This window comes from Rousettus aegyptiacus, unplaced genomic scaffold (assembly GCF_014176215.1).
Source record: "Rousettus aegyptiacus isolate mRouAeg1 unplaced genomic scaffold, mRouAeg1.p scaffold_m13_p_15, whole genome shotgun sequence".
NCBI classification, from domain to species: domain Eukaryota; kingdom Metazoa; phylum Chordata; class Mammalia; order Chiroptera; family Pteropodidae; genus Rousettus; species Rousettus aegyptiacus.
The window spans coordinates 48,003,466-48,021,823 of NW_023416290.1; the positions used below are offsets into that span (position 1 = coordinate 48,003,466).

The 18,358-nt window shown below is 43.7% G+C and overlaps 1 protein-coding gene across 5 annotated transcripts in view; it reads right to left on the reverse strand.

Annotated features, from left to right (window-relative positions):
• The window catches only part of ENPP2 (ectonucleotide pyrophosphatase/phosphodiesterase 2), a 96,629-nt gene extending 82,291 nt beyond the window's left edge, over positions 1-14,338 (reverse strand). For 3 of the 5 annotated variants that reach the window (XM_016156776.2, XM_016156728.2, XM_016156757.2), the window contains exon 1: positions 14,158-14,217. In XM_016156776.2, the coding sequence (XP_016012262.1) occupies positions 14,158-14,202 (45 nt within the window). In that variant the 5' untranslated portion in view covers positions 14,203-14,217. Of the gene's footprint in view, positions 1-12,744; positions 13,029-14,157 lie in introns of those variants that run through there. The other 2 variants (XM_016156711.2, XM_016156746.2) reach the window with 2 other exon arrangements.
• Positions 14,339-18,358: the final 4,020 nt, after the last annotated feature.

Consider the following 18,358-nt stretch of genomic DNA (forward strand, 5'->3'; position numbering starts at 1 on the left):
ACAAACAGGATGAAGGGAGAGGAAAAAGCAAGTGTCGTGAGTTATAGTGTCACTGGCACAGAACAGACACTCCACAGGTGACAGCTAGTATTTAGTAACTGCCTGCTCTTTGCCAGGCAGCACACTTTAGAGTATTGTCATGCCAATATATGAAAAAACAAGCTCCAATATATCAGGCAACTTGCCCAAGTTCAACTACCTATTAATTGAGGTAGCCATCTTTTCTCCATGCTTTCCCGATGAAGATTATAAAGCTGACAAGATCTTTAAAAAAAAAAAAAAAATGAGAATTTTAACTATTTGCTAGAAGAAACCTGAGTCTATTAAAAGCAGAGAATCTGATAAATGTTTGATAAGTCTTTGATACTCGATAATGTTTTCTAATACAGAACATATCAGAAGCAACAGATAAACTTCTATTCTAGGCCGACTTTATTCTTACCCAAAGAAAGAAGAATAGGTTGGCCATGAGGAAGTGACCAGAACCGTGGGCGTCACAGCCATGTCATTTCCAAGCTCATAAGAGATCAAAGAGAGTGCTGGTCATTCTGAGACAATTACCCTAAACTTTGGAAAACCAGAGTTTTATAAATTCATATGATATTGGTTCAATGCAGATTTAGTAAGCACTAACTACATTAGCTGATGCTTATAGAAAGCTTACTCTGGGCCCAGTACTACTTGATATCAGGGATACCGAGATAAAAAGCATGTTTTAATTGGGAGATCGGGAAGTCAACAGTTTGTTAAAACGCACCATAATGAGTTCTGTCATAGGTACGCAGTAGTTATGAGTGGAGGACTGAGGACTGGCTCAGTCTCTACTCCATCTGAACACCAATCTGGGTGGAGTCGGGGAAGAAGCAGGTGTCATCAGAAGCAATTGCAAGTGGAAGGCCCTGTGTGTGTTCAAGAAGACCGTGTGGCTGGAGCGGACTGACAGCTTGGGGAGCGAGAGCAGATGATGTCAAAAAGGCCATCAGAGGCTGATTCATGCAGGGCCCCACAGGTCATAGTGGAGCCTTTGTGCTTCATTTGGGCGCGATGAGAAGCTGCTAGGTCTGAGCCAGGCAGTGACATAATCTGATTGGTTTCCAGGGGCTCACTCTGACTGGTATCTAGAGAATGGACATTGAATAGGCTCCCCTCACGGCCACTGGCTGAGGAGCCTGGGCGCCCTGCAAGAATGATGACGGTCCATGGGCGGTGGCTGTCTTTCTCAAATATTCGAAGGGAAAAGCAAAACAGATGAGTTTTATTTTGTGTACTTCCTTGGACAAAACTGGAAGTTACAGAGAAGTATGTTTCATTTCACAATAAGAACTTTCTAGCAATCAGGGCTGCCAGAATGCTCTTACAAAAAAAAAAAAAGAAAAAAAAAAGTTCACAGTCACTATCTGAGGAAAGGCTGGAGGGGTGTTGGTCAGGGATTCTTGTAAAGCATCTAAACTCAGAGGAAGTTTGACTACACAGTATGTAAAGTTCTTTCCAGCTCTAGGCATCTATTATTTTCCTATCTTCTTAAAGTTCTCTTAGGGAGTTGAGTTCTCCCTCCGTAATAACCAATGAAAAGCTACTCAAATTAAATAACCAGAGTTCAGTTTTATTGTATCGTGGTAAATCAAAAGGAAAGATAAGTATCATTATACACACCTTGTTCTTTCCTTCAACTCCTGAAGGAAATAGACATATAGATATAGATAAGTATGAACAGATATATAATTGGTGTGTGCAATTTAATGCATGCCAGTTAAAGGGAATACTGGTCGAGGCAAGGCTAAAAAAAGGAGAAAGAAACATCTTTCACAAAATCGTTTGATGGACTTAAGCAGGAGAAGAATTAATGGACTTCTGGGTACATCTCAAAGACATGCAGGAAGACGAGCTGACCTTAGATTGCCTCTCCCAGCCTTATAGGCCTCTCGTAATCTTTTGCAGAGAGCCACTGCAGAGTTGAAATCCAATAACCTCAGCTTGCCACTAGAGTATTATGCAAGAGAATGCAGAAGTTCTGGCCCTTACATCCTCCTGCTAAGCTTCTGTTGCTCTAATAAGAGATGTTATTCAACTCGTTAATTACTAAAATCCTGGGCTGTCAGGCTTGATTAGAGTCACGGCTCGGATGCTCACTAGCTGTGTGTCCTCGATTGAGTTAGGAAACCTCTCTACATCTCCATTTACTCACATGTAAAACGGAAATAATCCCAGTACCTTCCTCATAGGGTTGTCGTGGGGATTAAATCAAATAATCCACGTAGTGTCAATTGTTAGTAACACCAGCTACAACATCATACACAAATTATCTCATCAACTGTCGAATTCTCTCAACAACCTTGCAAAGCACACATTGCTCTCTCTTTTTGACAAAGACTCAAGGAAGTTGAAGTAATTTGCCCAAGTTCATTCAAACTCAAGTCTGCCTAGCCAGAGTCCAGCTTCTAAGTATTTCTTGCTATGGTCCACATCGTTATGGTACATTTAGTTTTATTAGTTTTAAAAGAAATAAAACTAACCTGGAGGGCAGTTAGGTTTTTCTCAAGTGTCTTTAACAGTTCAGAAACAGAACAGATTCTGTAAAGTTTCTCACGTTGGCACCAACGAGAGGCTGGGGCCATTGCACCGAGGTCCTGACCAGTGCAGCTGGCTTCGCCTGCCTTCGGGTTCGGGCTGGGTAAATCTCAGTCTCAGGCAGGTCGCCTATGGCCTCGTGTGACAAACCATTGTGCAGAAGATGCTGTTTTCTCTTTTTCCCAGTCTCCCCTTCCTTTCTGCAGCTGTTTCCACTTCTATCTGGGAACTGAGAGAAATTCTGAAGCTCCTATTTTTGCAGTTAGTCTCATATGACCTTGCTATTGACAATAACTGGTTGTTTCACGGTAACTACGACACGATTGATGAGATGACAGGGCTGAGAACAAAGGCCACTGCCTGACAGAGCTGGGAGCAATCTTCATGTACTGGTTCCTCGCGCAACACGTGCCATATTCTAACGATAATAATGACGGTGAGCATAATAACAGCTAAACACTGAACGTAGGATTTAGCTTCCATTCGCTTACTCATTCAACCACGCAGCCGATATTCTCTTGAGAACCTATTAAGTTCCAGGCACCGTTTTAGGCCCCAAAGATGCCAGCAAAAGAATCCAAATATCTGTTTGTGGAGCTTGCATTTTATTGGATGCAAAAAGACATTAAAATATAAAAATATATCAATTAGTGATAAGAGCTATAAATAAAGAATAAACAGGGAGGTGAGTGAGCTGAGAGAATGAAGTTACCTCTTGAGCTTCACAAAGAAAGCCATTAGGATAATCCTGTTTTACAGATGAAGAATTTGAATAATTTGTCCAGTCACCCGGTCAGTGTTAGAACAGGAATTTGTCATAGTCTGCTAAGAACAATAATAAACATAGCAAAGATGATTTTAATAGTTACCATCTAGTAAGATAGTTATATAATCGTATGAAGTATTCATAGAATCCTGTTTTATGAGAAAAGAAACCAAGAGTCAGAAAGATGAAATTTGCCAAAGACTATACTGCAAGCGGTGGAGAAAGGATTTAAACCCAATCCGGGTGGGTTGAAGTCCCTGATCTTTCCACTACACCTTGCCTCCTTTGAAGAGTTGGAAATTCTTCTTATGAAACTGAAAGTTTCTTGAAGACAGGGATCGCATCTCCATTGTTTCCTGAAAGCTCAACATCTGGCATTTAGAAAGCATTGAACTTTCCACATCTGGACCAGCTGCATCCCCCAGACAGACAGAAATCTAAATACCCAAGAAAGATGGCTGCCAGTTCTAAGTATCAGAACTTCTCAACCTCTTTTGGCAGTGGGGAGCAGTGTGTAATTAGCCTTGTGGGCAATACAACCCTTGAACCTCAGAGTGCCAAATGGCATTCAGAGTTCAGGATGCAATGATAACCTGCTCACATCAGCCTAACCACCCTGAAATACCCACCTTCCCACACAGACTTGTGACCTGGACAGACTTGTTTGCCTCTTTATTAGGCTTCTGTTTGTCCAGGAATGAAAGGAATAAACCAGTGGGATGCACATGCCCTGCATTTTAATCAAGGCCACAGCCCTCTGGAGTGAAGGGGGCATTGTGATGAGTTTGAAGAGCGTGCAGACTCTTCATCGCCCAACTCCAGCCCAACAATGCTCTTCTCAACACTCCCAGCTCTGGCGCTCACCGCTGAACTTTGCACTTAAATGCACGGACATCGTGGCTTTACCCAGAGTAAATCGCATTTTGAGAGCAAGCACAATTTTCTTTTCTTTTCTTTTCTTTTCTTTTCTTCTCTTTTCTTTTCTTTTCTTTTCTTTTTTTTTGTTTTTTGGCAGGGCAGGGGGAGGAGATGCGTTTAAGATTCAGTGAGAAGTAGACAGTGCTTACAGTCAGGAAAACCTAGGTTCAAACTTCAGTATCACCACTTACTAGCTAGTTGAGTTTGGGAACTGTGACTTGTCGGGCTTCTCTGCTCTCCCTGAGTTTTCAGTTCTCAGCTCAGAGAGAGACTTTCCCTGACTACATTGCCTCCCACCCCATTAGTCTCTTTTTCATACCACCCTTGTCCCTTGGCTTGCTCTGACTCCCAGCTGATGTGGTTCTCCCACCGGCAGACTCCATAAGGTTAAAGACCAATTCTGTGTCTCTCCCCATTTATCCCCAGAGCCTAGCACAGGGCCTGGCACACAGAGACATTTGATTAACATCAGTTGAATAAATTAGCGAAGGAAAAGAATGGAGAAGAAAGAAAAAGGAAAACGCGACCAGAATGTGGAAGGCTAAGGCTGAGGAGAAAAGGGATCGATCCTCCATCTCTCCAGCAGCTTCGCTCTGTGAAGCGGCCACAGGGTTGGCTGGGGCCTTCCCCCTCCATCTCCAGCCAGCCTGGCCCGAGCTCTCAAGAATTCTCTAGATCCAAAAGGAAAACTGAGCCCCAGCTCTAGGGAAAAATGCCACTTTCCGGCTCCTGTTTCCATGTACCCACAGACATGCCAAAAAAATTGCAAAACCCTGCTGAGAATGTCCATGCCCGTTCGTGCCGCTTCATTTTAGCAAGGCCTCCGGCATCTCGGCCACCATATTGACTAGCCATTGAATTGTTTATATACAATGTTGAACATTTTTCCAATCTGTTCAAGCCTTCCACTCCCATCTCAATCGGGGAGCAACCTTATCCCCTAGTCTCCTCAGAAGATCAAGGCTATTCTAACATGCTTTATATGCACCCCATACAGATTTTATTCCTAGTGATTCCATACACAAAATATGCTTTGGAGGGTGAGGACTAATGGTAAAAACTGATTCTCTTTTTTGGCCTAAGGATCAGATTATAGACTGAGGACAATTGCTTCTCTTTTGTCATTTTAGGAAGGTCATTCTCTGGCAGCCTGGCTTCATTTTTAGTTGATTTGGAACCACTAGGAATGGGTATTTATACTATAAATAAAAGGAGTAATTTTGGGTCCAGCAAACACTGGATGGACAGCCTGTAACATCTGACAACACACCTTCCCGAAGCAAACATGGCCAGCCAAAGACTAAGAAAATGTACTCAGGCCAAAGACATCTCTTATAAAGAAGCTGGAAGAGCATCTTTCCTAGCTGTCATCTGACAAGCAGGAGCCACTGTGGTCCATGGCCTTCCTGGCTGAAGCGTTCTGTCACCCAACCAAAGAAGATGCTCTCAACCCTTGCAAGCTCTTTATTTTAACCTCTGCTTTGGAGCAATACTTATTTGAAATAAAAATAACAAACAATTCGTGCACTACGTGTCAAGTACTCTTCTAATTTCCTTTTAGACATCACCTCATTAAACTCCAGAAACAAGGACACGGATAGGTACTATTACCGTCTGTACTTTACAGGGGTAGAAACTGAAGTACAGAGAAATCAAGTGGTTTAGGTAGAGTTTAAACAGTTGGGCTCTGGAGCCTCAGCATTTAACCACTACACCATCCTGTCTGCCTTGTCTTTGAGAGGGATGTTTTTAATAAGAAATCACAAATCAGTTTCCCCATTGTTAAACCCATTTAAGGCAAACGTGATTGACAATAAGCCTTTGGATCAGCTGTAGTAAGAGCAGAACTTTTGGAATTCAACAGATCTTGGATTGAATTATAAGAATTGTGAGACCTTGCCCAGTTAAACCTCTTCAGACCTTTGTTTTCCTGTTTTTTTTTTTTTCATTCTAAAAATGGTAATAACAGTAACTCCTTCAGAGGGTGGTTTTGTTAGGTGTAGGCAAACTTTTTCTGTAAAGGGTCAGATAATAAATACTTTAGGTCTTAAGGACTGTACAATAATCCTTATCACAAGTACTCAGATTGCTATTATAGCCTGAAAGCAGCCACAAACTATATGGAAACGAACAAACGGAGGTGGCTGTGTTCCAGTAAAATTTAATTTAAAAAAACAGGTGGCAACCAGATTTGGCCTGCAGGCTGTAATTTGCCAATCCCTGGTTTTGAGCATTACATAAGATAATGTATGTGCCTTGCAAAATCCCTAGAATTCAACAAGTCATCAAAAATGGTAGTAAACTTACAGCATGAGATGGTCAGTACTTCTTAGTTGGGTTAAAAAAAAAAAGAATCCCAACTAAACTCAAGGAAATTTAACGTTATCAGGAAACTCTGAAACCTTTTTGGGTAAATGTATAATTTGGATAGACTTCTGAAAATTTATCAACACTTACTTTATCAATACTACCTTATAGGTAGGATTGCCAAAGACAGTACTTTTAGTATTTTCAATGTTTGGGACACATTTATACTAAAACAAGTATTGATAGTTTATTTGAAATTGAAATTTACCTGGAGAATCCTGGGATTTTTTGTTGTTGTTATCATTGTCTGTTGTTATGTTGTCTGTGTTCTTTGGAATCTGACGACCCTACCTGTAGACCTCTACGGTTCCACAATTGGGGAACCACTGGTTTCATTTATAACAAGAATAACCAAACACAAGCAACATCTTGTTCCTTCAGGGAGGAAAAGAATTGCATTCTTATGGAATTATCCCTAAGGTTCAAAATTAATAAGTCCCCTGGGTGGAAGCCACTGCAACACTATGAGACAACCAGCACTCTGCACTCACGGGTGCCAAGAACAAGCTTAGGTCACCCAAGGAAAAAGTGCAATAATCTTGCATTTGTTCCTGCTGATTAAAGTCAGACAGCTTCCTGGAAAATGTGAGGCGCCCCTCACGTCGTGATGTTGAATTAGTATCTGAGCAGTATTAATGATGGAAAAACTCAATTAGATCCAACATGTCCAAAGTTTTGCAGTTGGATTTGTCAGTAATTAAACTGTGTACTGAGTAAGCCCATTTTGTCAGTAAACAAAGCTTCTGAGTGGAGAAGAAATATTCTGTGCACGTAAACACAGGCGCCTGAATTCTCGATAAATCTTTGATAATGAAGATGTGGGTGGGGTAGGTGCTTTAGGGCAACAGATATCTTCCAACAAACAAGATTACAAAATCGTTCTCAGGGGATTTACGGAGGGGGAAGAGGCGGGGGGGGAGGGAGAGAGAGAGGGAGAGAGAGAGAGAGAGAGAGAGAGAACGAATTTGGCTTAGTATGCCACAATCCAGGTTTTATCAAACTTTAAAGAAGGAAGATGATATCTGACATCACCATGAAGGTGAAAGGCATCAGGTTTTAATTAATTAAAATAGTACAGTATTTACTATCAAGAGGCCCATGTTTCAGTTTCAGCTCTACCACTTCCAAGCTGTGCAACCTTGAATAATCTCCTTAGCTTCTCTGAACCTCCAATTCCTCGTCCTCAACCAGAGATATAAAAAGTCCCACCTCTTATGTTTTGGTTAGGGCCAAAGGAGATAATGGATACAAAAAGGATTTGCTAACTGCAAAAGAGCAGTATCCTGTCATCGATCATTCCTATGAACAACAGCAGAATCCCTGGTGACGGAAGAGCAAAATCATGTTGTCTGGCGTGTTCCCAGCAGGAACCACGCTAAAGGAATTATGCTCTCATGAAATCTGTGTTAATTTGCTAGGGCTGCCATAGCAAAATATCACAAACTGGGTGGCTTAAAAAACATAAATTTATTGTCTCACAGCGCCAGAGGCTGGAAGTCCAAAGTCGAGAAGTTGGCAGAGTTGGTTTCCTCTAAGGACTGTGAAGGAGGGACGTGTTCCGGGCCTCTCTTCATGGCTTGTCGGTGGCCATCTTCTCCCTGCGTCTCTTCGTATCATCTTTTCTCCATGTGTGTCTCCGTGTCAGATTTTCCCTTTCTATAAGGATGCTAGTCATATTGGATTAGGGCCCACCCTGATGACCTCACTTTGCTTTGATTACCTCTGTAAAGATGCTGTGGTGGTTAATTTTATATGTTACTTTGGGATGAAGAATGCCCTGAGAGCTGGCAAAACATTTCTGGGTGTGTCTGTGAGGGTGTTTCTGGAAGAGATTATTAGCATTTGAATCGTTGAGTAAAGAAGATGGCCCTATGTCAACTATAATTGAAAAATAAAAGATTATTTTGGAAAAAAAAAAAGAAGATGGCCCTCACCAATGCAGGTGGGCATCATTCAAGTCACTGTGGCCCTGAATAGAACAAGAAGGCAGAAGAAGGGTGACCACACGTTTTCCTGGCTCTCCAGCTGGGATATGACAGACCATAGGACTTCTCGGCCCCCACAAGCCAATCTCTTTCTTTCTCTCTCTCTCTCTCCCCCCCTTCCCTCCCTCCCTCCCTCCCTCCCTCCCTCCCTCCTCCATTCTGCTTCTCAATGCCTCCCCTCTCTCTTTCTTTCTCTCTCATACAAACACATACCCAATAATTTGCAATTGACTTTTAGGACCCATACACAATACATTTTATATCTAGCTCTGCACACTCCTCCTAAAAATAAAAAGTCAAAAAGCTACAATTTATTGAAAGCTTTTGGACTCCTAATCCTTGTGCCTTTTCTCTGAGAAAATATAATCTGTATTATGCCTTCATGGATGTCAATGATATTTAATAAAATAAAAATGAAGACAGAGCACACCACCACAGACATCTGTTAATCCATCTGTTAACCATCTCTCCTTTAATAAATAGATACAACCAGTCATTAATCCAGCCCACAGGCATCTTTCTAATCCAGAAAAGTATCATAAGATCTGGGCCCTTTCTGAAATTAAGGTTTTAAATTAATTAATGCAAGTTGAATATAACCATGTGCCAGATGCTTTCACATATTTTATGTTAGTTAAAATTCCCAGCACCTGTTATCCCTTTTTAATAGATAATACATCACTCTGAGAAAAAGTAAATTTAAAACTAGTAAATGCCAAAGCCCAGGTCCTGTGACTCCAAATTCATGGCCAATACCACACATTGCACTGGGGTCCTCTCAAAAGATAAAAATGCATAATTGGATTTATGATGGCTCAGATTTTTAACCTGAGGTTTATGACAACTCAATGGGATCCAAGGGTAGACCTGTATGAATCCCCTCAAAGTTCGTGAAAAGTGCCATATGTTGTATGTTGCACATTTTTTCCCTGAGATTAATGTACATCCGAATCTCAGAAGAACCCTAGCTTTAAACAAGAACAACTTGAGACTTAAAAAACTCTCCACGGAACATATCATCATTCATCTTTCTGTCTAGAGTTTTGGGATGCACATATTTCTCTCTTTAGAGAATCAAAACTGAATTCTCTAATCTCTAGTCTCCCAAAGCCTATTCCAAAGCCTCCGTCCTCCTCTAGAAGCCCTTAGAAAGATCACCTGCTGGTTCCTTCTGAGGCCACTGGGTATCTTCTCTGATATCAAAAGACACCAGCTTCTATCTTTGACCTCAGTTTATCAAAAGGCTCTTAGAAGCCGACCTCTCCTGGCCTTCAGTATTCTCTTCCCATGCCAAGTTCAGCCTGAAAAGGATTCCTTTGGCTTCATAAAACCAAAGCAAAATTACAAAAGACCCTTCTTGGAGTTTTTCCTAGCATTGGAAAAGGTTAGGCTAGATTCAAGTAGCAATAAGAGAAATCCATCAGTGGAGATGTGGATTCTAGAGAGAGCTGGCAGACCTGGAAATGTAGGCATTATCTCAAATATCTAGAAAGTCTAAATTCTTCCTTTGTTAAATAAGTGGAAGACTATGCCTTTTCCTGATAATTAGTTGATTTTCATCCTTCTTTCTTAACCATATTGTATTACAGATGATAATTTCCAGATATGCTTTTGTATCATTGTCATCCTAGTCAATGCCTAAACACAATAGACACTGACAAGAATTGCACAAGAATTCACAAGACTTCACTGAGCATCCCGGTTCGGCCCAGGCTCTAAGGACGCTAAGACAAAAAGAGCTGATTCCTGCTCTTGAGGAGTTTACAGAACAGTGGAGGACAGATAAGTAAATAGATAGTGGCAATAAAGAATGGTAAATGCTCTTATAGAGGGAATCGAGGGAGCTCTGGGAAAATATAGGAGGGCCATATGGTCTGGGTCATCTCCAAGAGAAAATGGATCTAGGCCGAGTTTTTAAGGAAAAATAAAGTTAGACACAAACCTAAAAAAAGGATGAGGAGAAAGTCATGTCTGATGAACAGTTTAATATACCTGAATTTAAACACAATGTGCATAAAGTATACATTAAAATGTGCATAAAAGGTGGAGAGAGAGTGAATGATAAGAGATGAGATTGAAGAGAAAAGTAAAAGGCCGGTCGCAGAGAACGTGTATACAGCGCCACTATTCTTACGAGGAAAAAAATGTGAATCCACTGAAAACTTTTCAAAAAAGATCTACATGATTGCACTGCATTTTAGAAAGAGCTTTTGGACACGGTACAGCAACAAGAGGAGGCCTGGGGATGGGCAGCACCGCCTCCAAACGAGACTAATGAGAAGTAACGGCCAGAATACAATTTAGGGCGGCACTGACTTAAACCGAAAGAGCAGCGGCAGAGATGAAAACACAGGTATGTGTATCAATCGTATTAAGCAGGTAGAGTAGTAGATAGGACTCGGTGACTGATTGGGTGTCCTGAGTGAAAGAGAGAAAGTGACCCAGGATGACTCTGTTGTCTGGCTTGCACCACTGGCGATTCATCTGAGCGGAGGAGAATGAGAGGAGGAGTAAGCCTGCAGCAGGAGGAGGGAGAAGACAAATTTGGCTTTAAGTACGCTGACTTTAAGGCGCTCTGCGATCCATCAAAGTGGAGATGCTCTATATAAAAGGTTGGTACCTAGGAGAAAAATAAGGATAGGCTGTAGATAGGTATGTGGAGGCGGAACATGGTAATGGATGAGATTATCCAGGCGGACCACAGGACAAAAAAGGGAGAAGAGTCCAGGAATAGGAAACGTAACACTGAAGAAGGGAAGCTCCTTAAAAGCATTCAGTAGCAATTCGAAAGGTCAGGGCAGAACCAGAGATGTGGGATATCACTGAATCTAGGACAGAGGGGAAAAAAAGTACGGAGAATGAGCAACAGTTCAAAATGACACAGGAGTCTAGAAGATGAGGGGGGAAGGTGACGGAGCCCTGTGATGTAGCCATCCCGAGTCCTGGGTGGCCCTGACCTAGGTTTGTCTTCAGCAGTGAAGGCAGACGCCAGTTAACTGGATGTGAAGGGGGAATACTGGACACTGGGGACATGAGCGAATGTTAACCTTTCAAGAAAGTCGGTGGGAAAGAGGAGAAAATTTAGATGGCAGCTGGAGGGGGAAAGCGGAAGCTCAAAAACATATGTAATAAGCGGAAGTGTGGATGACCTCCTATCCTCTGTGGAATCGGGTGTGTGATAAACACATAAACAAACCAGAGCCCCTTTTCCCTTGCCCTGCTGAGCGCTAGAAAGGCTTTTGTTTTCATTGCCTTTATCAGTAAGAAATGGCTCTGGGGTTAACCTGTTAAAATGAAACCAGAGTGTGGCAAGGCAGCCAGCCATCCGGAAACCCTTTGACCCACCACTCGCACCTGAACACAGGAGGTGCCCACTGTACCTTCTAACACCCCCCCCCCCACCTGCTCTGTTTGCCCTGGGAGATTTCCAGGTCCAGATCAAAAGCCCACCTACTCAGTGGAGACCCCAAGCTTCTTCGACTTATCCAAAATTAGCCGGGTCCGTTTGAAAGGCTTGTTCAAATAGCTAAGTACAAAGGGCCAAGAGACTGGCCGTGCTGGCTCTGTGCACGTCAATCACCGGCTTCCCTTTGTGGAGCCCGCAGGGGGACCCTGGCGTGCAGAAGGGGCTCCCTCCATCTGCCAGATGATTCTATTTCCTTTGGATCCCAGAAAATATTAGTGAAACAGATGGCTTTAAAAATCCACATCCTTCTTGCGGAGCCCTTGTCCAACAGGTAATAAACAAAACGCCAAGCTGCCTCGCAGCTCCACGAGGACACAGCTCACAGCACCCTGCGACCGGCTGTGCCCCAACGAGCTCCCACTTGGCATGGGTTCGAGACTCGACCCCCCCCACCCCCACCCCTTTTACGAGTTCTACCGGCTCGTTGTCGGGGGGGGGGGGTGGGGGGAGATACAGATTTGCAAACCCAAGCATTCCCTGGAATGAGTTAAGCTCTGCATCCTGCGCGCCTGGAAACTGCTCCAGCTGAGTGCACGGGAACGCAGCCGACCGCGGACCGCTTTCCGGCGAATCCGGAGGCCCTTTGCAAGACTTCTCGACTGACAGAACGGCAGCTTGGACCGGGGAGCCCAAGCCATGGAGGACCGGAAGAGAGCGAGCGGCGCCTACCGTACCCGATCGGCGTGGCGGGTCATGCTGCGGGCGTCTGGCTGCCTGGTCCCGCCCGGGCGCTGCGGACGCGGCCTCTGCGGCGGGTCCGCGGACCTGTGAGCTCTGCCCCTGGACGGCTGCCCCGGGCTGCTCTTGTTTGCACTGGGCCGTTTGCTTTTGGGATTTCTCCAATGCAGATGTAGTCAGGGGGCCGCTGTCCCGGGGGACAATGATTCCATTGGAAGCTGGCCTTTGACAAGACTCACACATGACCTTTGACTAACATGGCTTTGGCGAAGGAAAGTGTCCGGAGGCTGAGACGCGGCATCCAGGGCAGCGGTCCGCGCTCGCACCCCCAGCTGTGCGAAGTTAATTTTTCATCTCGTAATCTTTCAAGGAGAGTCCCTGGGAGGTTTGATTTGCCATTTCTCCTTAATTCTGCGGGATTTTTTCCCGTTTCCAAAAGGATTTTGCTGCAGAAATTTCCTGCTGTGTTGTTGATGAGTTCCCGGAATTAGCATTTCCAGGTTAAACTAGGCAGGCCTATATGGTATAAATTCCTCTAACGCTCTCTCAGGAATAATACCACCTTTTTTTTTTTTTTTCTTCCTAGAGCAAGTCACAGCTTACAAAGGGCTTTTCACAATCATGTTCTCATTTGTCGGGGGGGAGGGGGAGCCTTGCTATCTCTGCCATTTTAAGCATAAATAATAAACAGAAGCTCCAGAAAAATAAGAGATTTACCCAATCACCCAACCAGAAAGTGAAGTCTGGATCCTCTGGATCGGCATCCTGTCCACATGCACAAACCACCCATCTCCCTGTCAGGTGACCAGCCACACTAAAGTATAACACATAAACACAGAGCATAAGAAAATGATAATCCATAATAGAAGGGAACAGCAACTATAATTATTTTAATTTTTTGAATTATGAACTGTTAGAAATTGTTTTAATGTAAGAGCTGTTTTGGTTATTGATACATATATCTTGAATTTACTGACTACTTCTTTGTTGTTGTTGTCTAAATCCCTTTACTGGATGCTAAAAGGATGCTATGGGAAGCAGAGTGGCCACTCTGAGGTATGAGTACAAGCCAGGGCTCCCTGAGGCTGCTACCACAGTCCATCCCTAGCTACCATCAGAGCCTTTTCCTCTATTTTGGGGGGGTGGGGCGTGGGGTGGGGGAGGTGGTCCTTCCAGATGGTGATATGCTAGAAAAAAGAGACCTGGGATGTGAGATTGTGAAGAGAACCCTGAACGAGGAGTCAGCATCCAAAACTTGCAGTGCAATGAGCAATGATATGATGGAGGTCTACAGAGACACCCTAGGGCTGCCTGGTGTATCAGGTGGTATTTTCTTTTCTTTTCTTTTCTTTTCTTTTCTTTTCTTTTTTTTTTTCAGCGTAGGGAAGGGGAAAGGGGGCAATACTCACACTCAGTCTGGAAGAACTGGAAGGAGTCTGCCAGGAGAAGAACATCACCAACCTAGACAACGCCAGGTACAAAAGCTGCCCTGGTGCCTTGGGCAAACTGAAAATAGCTCCCTCAGCCAGGAGCACAGGGTGTGGGAGGCTGTGTCTAGAGAGGAAGGTGTGGGTTTGGACTCGGACCAGGTTCCTGTGTCACTCCAGTTAATGTGGATTTACCCTGCAGTGCCCAGCGGGTTAATACAACTGGCCCTGGGCTAACAACTCAGAGGAAAAGGATGCAGGAGTCAGATGCTGTTCTACAAGAAGAAGAAATACACTTGTCAACCTATATGGTGGATTGCGCCCATTTGCTTCATCAGACAAGTGCGGTTTATTCTTCCTAGCTATAAAAATGTGAATAATATATTTAACCTCACTAAGCCTCAGTTTACTCACCAGTTAAACAGCAATTATGGGATATGCTATGAAGATTAAATACAATTATATAGGTAAAACCCTTTGCCTTTCTTCTAACATACAGGACTGACTATTCAATCGAAGGTAGCTATTATACCTCAAGGTAATGTAGTATGTGCAGTGCTCCCATGGAGTAACAAGGAATGCTTTTTCTTTTTCCTTCCAGTTCTCTCGTTCCCTACTTCCTACCATACTTTTGGCTTTTGTTTATTAGAGTTTGTCCTCTGTTCCTTCCAACTGTTGTGTGTCAGCTCCTTCTCAACATTACTTCCTCCATGTCGCGGCCTAGACTTTAATATCCATTTCAATCTTTCTCTCCTTCCGCCTCAGTTTGCTCCTGTCCCTGTTTGTTCTCCCATTGCCATACCCCTCTGCAGATGCCCCACCCGAGAGGTAGTTATCTGCCAGAGCTACACCTCATCACACGACCCCGTCTGCTGGCACCACCATTTCTGTGGGATCTGCAGCCGCAGCCGGGCGCCCAGCACCACTGTATTCCCATACAAGCGTCCCTGGTCGACCCACCTCTGCAATCACACACAGTTACTATTCCCAGCTCTTCAGAACGCTGAGCCCACTCCCAGCTGGCTTTCTTTCAGCAAACCACCTCCGCTTTCCAAAAACCACAGCAGCTATCAGAAGAGAACTGTGCTTCCTCCCCCTGCACCAGAAAACACATTGCCAGTTTCAGCCACTTCCCTCCCACCTCTCAGGCGCCCTTCCTTCCGTGTGCTGTGGACTCCCTCTCCTCAATCTCCTCTACAGCATTCTTTTATCAACCATCCCCCTATCTTTCCATGTCTTCTCTACTGATTTCATTAGTTCATTTATTCAGTTTACATTTATAAAACAACTAGTATATGCACTCGGCATCATTGATTCTGGGCACAAAAGGATAAATAAAGCACCACAACCTATAAACACATTCAAGACCCTCCCACTTAATGAACTACATTTTGCTAATGTTGTCTGAACGTGAACCCGTCCCTGGTAACAACAGCGCGCATGCATGCGCACACACCCCACATGTGCCCACCGCCTGGAACGTACTTTCTATGAATCTTCCAAGTTTGAACCCTCCAAAACAGAGAACTCTTCTCTCCTTTGTTATTAACTGTTCACCTTCTCTATTTCTGTCACATTTATCTTCTGCTGTAAGGAGAGACCCCTCTGTCGCCTTACTTCCTATTTTCTGTTGATTCCACCAGTCTGAACCTTCGTGAGGGCTGGGACTCTCGTCCCAGGGCGCACCTAGGGCTGACTGGAAATTCCTAAGTGCCACGACCATCTTCGCTTTAATCTCTTTTCTCTATCTCCATCATACGGCCTGCTCATTTTCTACCTTGACTACAAAAACAGAATTTCCTGAGGAGTTTTGAAAACTCCTGATGTCCAAAGCACCTTCGAACCAGTTATCCAAGAGGTGAGACTGAGGTATCAGTTTTTATAAGCTTTCCGGGCAATTCTAAAAGCCTAGCTTGAGACCACTAACCTAACTTCTGCCTGACACACAGGTGATGCTCGATAAATAAATAAATGGATGAATGAATGGTTTGAGGAATGGAGTCATTTAGCTCCTGCTTGTCATTCAATCCTCTTCTCCTTGGCCTTTCCACACATAATCTGTTTTCCAGGCAGATAAACCCCCAAACAAGCCCTGTGCTGTTGTTTCCCCAAGTTTTCATTTGCTGCCATCTCTACCAAGAACACCTGCACGCCATCTTGGCTACCTTAGCAGTTTCCCTGCTGGACCAGCGGGTGAAATCTGGGTTCCGGCTCCCATAGCGTCTCCTCTGCCAGGTCTTTCTCAAAGGGCCGTGGGGCTCCTCTCTCCTTGCACGCATCCCGATTAGTCGAAATGCTGCCTGCTGCTGTGTCCTGATGGTCCTTGTCTCCCTGTCTCCCCCTGTGCTGCAGATTCTCCAGCCAGAGATGGCATTCTGCAGATGCTGTGAAATGAATTCAGAAATTAACGGATTAACACACTGAATGAATTTTTAAAGAGATGCCGTATGTTTTTTTGTTTGATTGCTTGCTTGCTTGTTTAGGTTTTTTTATTTAACAGCTTTATTGAGCTAAAAAATCATATAAAACACAGTTTCTCAATTTCAATTGTACAGTTCATGGTTTATAGGATATTCGCAGAGTTCATCTTCACCACAGTCAATCCTAGAACATTTTCATCACTCCAGAATGAAACCTGTTAGTAGTCACTCCCCATGTTTCCCCACCACCCCAGTCCTAGGTAACCACTAATCTACTTTCTGTCTCTCTAGATTAGCCTGTTCTAGACATTTCATATAAATGGCAGTATATAACAACTGTTTTCTTTGTATGCATGACTGGCATCTAGTACCACTTTTGAAGACTTATTTAGCCACAAGCATCCCTTTTACATTGAGCCAATGTGGCAGAATGTGGGCTCTGGTAGAGATCTTGGAGAACAAACTAAGGCAGTATTTCTCAGACTATATTACACAGCAACCTGATAAATTTTCCAAACTCCTGACCTTGGGGAAGGAGGCTAGAGAAGCGTAGATACACCTGTTACCACAGAAGAAAAGGAAAGGGGATGGATTCCAGGATGGCTCCTCTTGGCCTCAGCAGCCCTGTCCCACTGGGACCATCGAGGCAGGACCTCTTGTGCCATAAAGACCCCACAATGAGGGCAAACTGCCCAGGTCAGACTGTAGCTTTGCCATGTATTAGCTATAAATCTTTATTACCTGCTTCCTCGTCTCTAAAAAGAGGATAAAAATAATTCCAACCTTAGAAGCGCCACACCATCCTACTGCTATAAAGATTAAATTAGTTGCTATGCATATCAAGGGCATAGCACGGCCCCTGGGACATTATAAATGCCTGATAAATATTTATGCTAGTGTAGTTGTTAAAGTTTGACCATGGCTGTTTATATATTGTTGTTCTAAGTAAAATTTAATATGGAAACAGGGTTCTGGTACTTTTAAAAAATAATGCAAACTGTTATTCTAGGAAACGTCATATACCACGCAGATATCCACTGCCAGATTGTCATCTGTGTTCTGCCTGATGAGAGCAGGGACAGTGGCAAGACTTAGCTGAAGCTGAAGAGTAATTGTTAATTGTTAAGTGTGTGTGTGGGGGTGGGGGAGGTGGGTTAGGTCCATTCCTGGCATAAAAGCTGATGGAAAGAACCTCGTTTCTCCCAGCAGACAATCATCAGCACCACTAGCAGAAAGACAATGTTGGCTCCACGGACCTTGGGTCTTGCCTGTTCACCTGCATTTCTCTCCAGCGATTTCTTTATTTTCTGTCTACAGTTCTCAGGTGGCCTGAAATCAGAACTTGGGTGGCTGACCCTTGATAGGCAGTCCAGTGTTCAGACACAGCCATCTGTAGCAAGTGGCCATGGGGTATACCGATTTTGCCACCAACTGATCAGACAATTATAGTGCCAGTTCCAGGAGAGCCATTCTTGCATGAAAACATCGAGTGTCTACTTTGAGTTATGGAAGGCAATTAGTGGGCCTTCGTCTGACTTCCACTGCTTTGAATGGTCTTTCCTGCACATCTGGCAAACTTCTGTTCAAATTCAACTCAACTATCTATCTTTCTTACCTTCTCCACCTCTGTGATCCCTGTACATTCCTGTGGGATAGTGCCTAGATTGTGTCCAGTTATCACCTGGGTCTAGGACCATCTTCTCTGCCGGACTGTGAAAAATAAGACAATGTCTCCCATTAATAGCCCTGGGCCAACACAGAAT